Genomic DNA, 2955 nt, shown 5'->3' on the forward strand with positions numbered 1-2955 from the left:
CCAGGGCCTGCCTGTCCCAGCCCCCACCCGGTGACAGGTGGGGCAGCGGAGCAGCGCCCAGACATCTACCTTCACGCGCTGCCTGCCGGGAGACGGAGCCGCTTCCGGTTGTATCCTGTGCCCGAACTTCGACTCCCATCGGTCTCCGGGAAAACCGCAGCGGGGTCGCGCGGGCACTGCCGGAACTCGTAGTTCCGCCTTCGGCCGCGTTACATAGCCGGAAACTGGGGTGGACAGGGCCGAGAACTACCGAGGCGAAGGTACGGGTGGCGGCGAGGGGTCAATCTGTGCCGGGCGTGGGGTTGGCGGTGAGGCGCTCGGAGGTGGTTAGGGTTGGGTGGGAGATCCGCTCGCACACACGAGGAGGAGGGTAGAGGAGCTGCTGCCGCCGCCACCACCGTCGTCCTCGTCGCCGCGAGTGCCGATTCGGAATTGCAGCCGCTGTTGCGACGCTGGGGATTGTGTCGCTAGCCCCCGGCCCTTCTGCCTCGTCTCCTCCCCTCGATCAGCGCGGCCTGCTCCTCCTGGGTCCGTCGCCCCCGCCTCCATTTCCCGCCCTCTCTTCACCACACACACGGCCCCCCCGATCATGGATCCGGGCAGTGGTGGCGGCGGCGGGGGCGGAGGCGGCGGCGGGGGCAGCAGCGGCAGCAGCAGCAGCGACTCGGCACCTGACTGCTGGGACCAGGCGGACGTGGAAGCCCCCGGGCCGGGCCCGTGCGGCGGCAGCGCCTCCTTGGTGGCTGGGGCTGAGGCCCAGCGTGAGCAGCTCAGCGCGGCCTTCAGCCGGCAACTCAACGTCAACGCCAAACCCTTCGTGCCCAACGTCCACGCCGCTGAGTTCGTGCCGTCCTTCCTGCGGGGCCCAGCCCAGCCACCGCCACCTCCATCCGGCGCCGCCGCCAACCATCACGGAGCCGGCAGCGGCACAGAAGGCCCCACGGGTAAAGGGCCGGGACGCGGGAGGAAGCCGGGCAGAGGATGCGGGAGCAGACGGCCTGGGGCCGGATCCCACATGGGGTGGGGGTGGGGCTGGGCTTGGGCGGCGCGCTCGCAGGGTCCCGGGGGCGCGCGGCCGACAGACCCGGCTGGCACGTGCGGCACTGACAGCGACGCTGGGGGCCGGCAGCCCTGGATGGGACGGCCCGGAGCCCGGGGAGCCGACCTGCCTGGGGCGGCCGCGGTGGTCCACTCATGGGGACGGGGACTTAGTGCCACAGAGACCCGGTGGGGCCTTAGGCTTGCCCGCCCTTTTTCTTGGGGGATCCCGCAGTTACCTCCTAGAAATGGGAACCGTGTGGGACGGGGTGGGGACCACGGCCAGTGGGTGCCACGAGGCCCCGAGCTGAACAGATGGAGCTGGGAGTCGGCCGAGAAGGCGTTGAGAGTGCTGAAGAGTTGGAGAGGACAAACGCTGGAGTTTTTCCTTCCCTTTAGGCCTAGCTGAGCGTTTTCCTTGCTGCAGTTTCTATTATTAAAATTGTAATTACGTTTTAAATATCAATGCCACCAAACAGTCCTTAAGGAATACCCAAGATGCATTGCAGTCTAGCGCTCGGGCAGAAACTGTTGGCTATCAATACAAAGATCTTTTTCTCCCTTAGAATAGTTCATGCTTATAAAGTTCATAAAGTGTGACCAAGTTAGGGTTTCCGCTTAATATTAATGTGTGATAGGAAACGACATTGATTTGTGTGCACTTTTTCCTAAGTGGGATTTAGACGAAAGGAGTTGCCCTTTGTCAGTGACACGTTTAGAATTTTCATTGCTTTAAAATCGATTAGGTTGCTCCGTATTGCTTCCTTTGCCTGTATTCACGTGTCAGTAATTTAGTCCACAGACACATGAGCATTTGTTATAACCCAATAGTTGTCACGTGGCGTTTCTGACAATTACTTTTTGTGATTTCAAGGTAAGCTTGCTCTCTAAAAATCTTAGTGTTGAGATGCTGCCGTAGTGCTTTCAGGTACAGATTTTGAGGAATGTCAAATGAGTATTCTCACTTAATGATAATTATTTTGAGAATTATATTGATTCAAAAGACAGCGACAGAACCGTGCAGTGTCCTTTAATTTTGTTAGCCAGGCCATCGGAGGACTGAATCAGAATTTCCCAGCTCTCTTTTAATTGAGGGCACCTTTATTGCTCTGTATAGTAGTATCTCATAGGTAAGTGGACTTGCTCAAAGTGCCCTAAGAGTTTAGTTTCTTAGACTTCTGCTACAGTGTGTGCTCCAGAGGTAGAAGGGTATGATAGGGAGAAAGACTTCTGCCATGGATATGAGCAGAATCTAAGCAGCAGGTAGTTTGCCTTTGGTTGTTTTATTGACTGTGGTATTTCTTTCACTTGTGTGGGTAATTGGTTTCTTTTTGAATGGGAAAGTTTAGCTTTTATTTCTGTGCTTTGATGAAGAAACGTTGGCTACGTAAACTTTAGTTCACTTAAGGGTCTGTTTCCCCATACTTTATCTTGCAGACTCCTTTAATCCAGTCTTTTTGGCGTTCCCTCCTTACTCTGGAGCTGCCAGCATCCTATAGTCTTGGGAATTGTTTACAGCCATCAGCCAAATTGTCATCAAGGAAAACCATCCACAGAGCAGTGGTCTGAAATGATCACTGTTAGATATCTAGGTATTACCTAGAAGGGCTGGTTTGTTTTTTTTCTTTTCCTGATCTTTTTTTTCCTGTGCAGATTTGCAGTTTTAATCCTTTTCTTTTGATACTACTAGACTCTAGAATTAGGAAATGCAAATATGTATAGGGAAGTGGTTATCAATTAAAAATTTTTTTAAAGCTCCAGCATTATGGTCTTTTTATTTTTAAATCAGACATGTTTGGTGTTAATGAGTTTAGAAAGAAGCTTCTTTTATAAGATGTCAATTAATGTTGAAAATTATATTGTACTAGTATGTTGTGTAGCGTAGTGGTTACGAATCGGGCTGCGAACCTTAAGGTC

General features: G+C 53.5%; 1 protein-coding gene across 4 annotated transcripts in view; it reads left to right on the top strand.

The window, feature by feature from the left end:
- Positions 1 to 225: 225 nt before the first annotated feature.
- GSPT1 (G1 to S phase transition 1) overlaps positions 226 to 2955 on the top strand; it is a 51944-nt gene continuing 49214 nt past the window's right edge. The window contains exon 1 of one of the 4 annotated variants that reach the window (XM_006867209.1): positions 226 to 260. Coding sequence is in view for 2 of the 4 variants with exons in the window: in XM_006867207.1 (XP_006867269.1) it covers positions 590 to 944 (355 nt within the window). In the remaining 2 variants the exon portion in view is untranslated. Of the gene's footprint in view, positions 261 to 358; positions 945 to 2955 lie in introns of those variants that run through there. The other 3 variants (XM_006867207.1, XM_006867208.1, XM_006867210.1) reach the window with 3 other exon arrangements.

This window comes from Chrysochloris asiatica, unplaced genomic scaffold (assembly GCF_000296735.1).
Source record: "Chrysochloris asiatica unplaced genomic scaffold, ChrAsi1.0 scaffold00102, whole genome shotgun sequence".
Classification (NCBI taxonomy): domain Eukaryota; kingdom Metazoa; phylum Chordata; class Mammalia; order Afrosoricida; family Chrysochloridae; genus Chrysochloris; species Chrysochloris asiatica.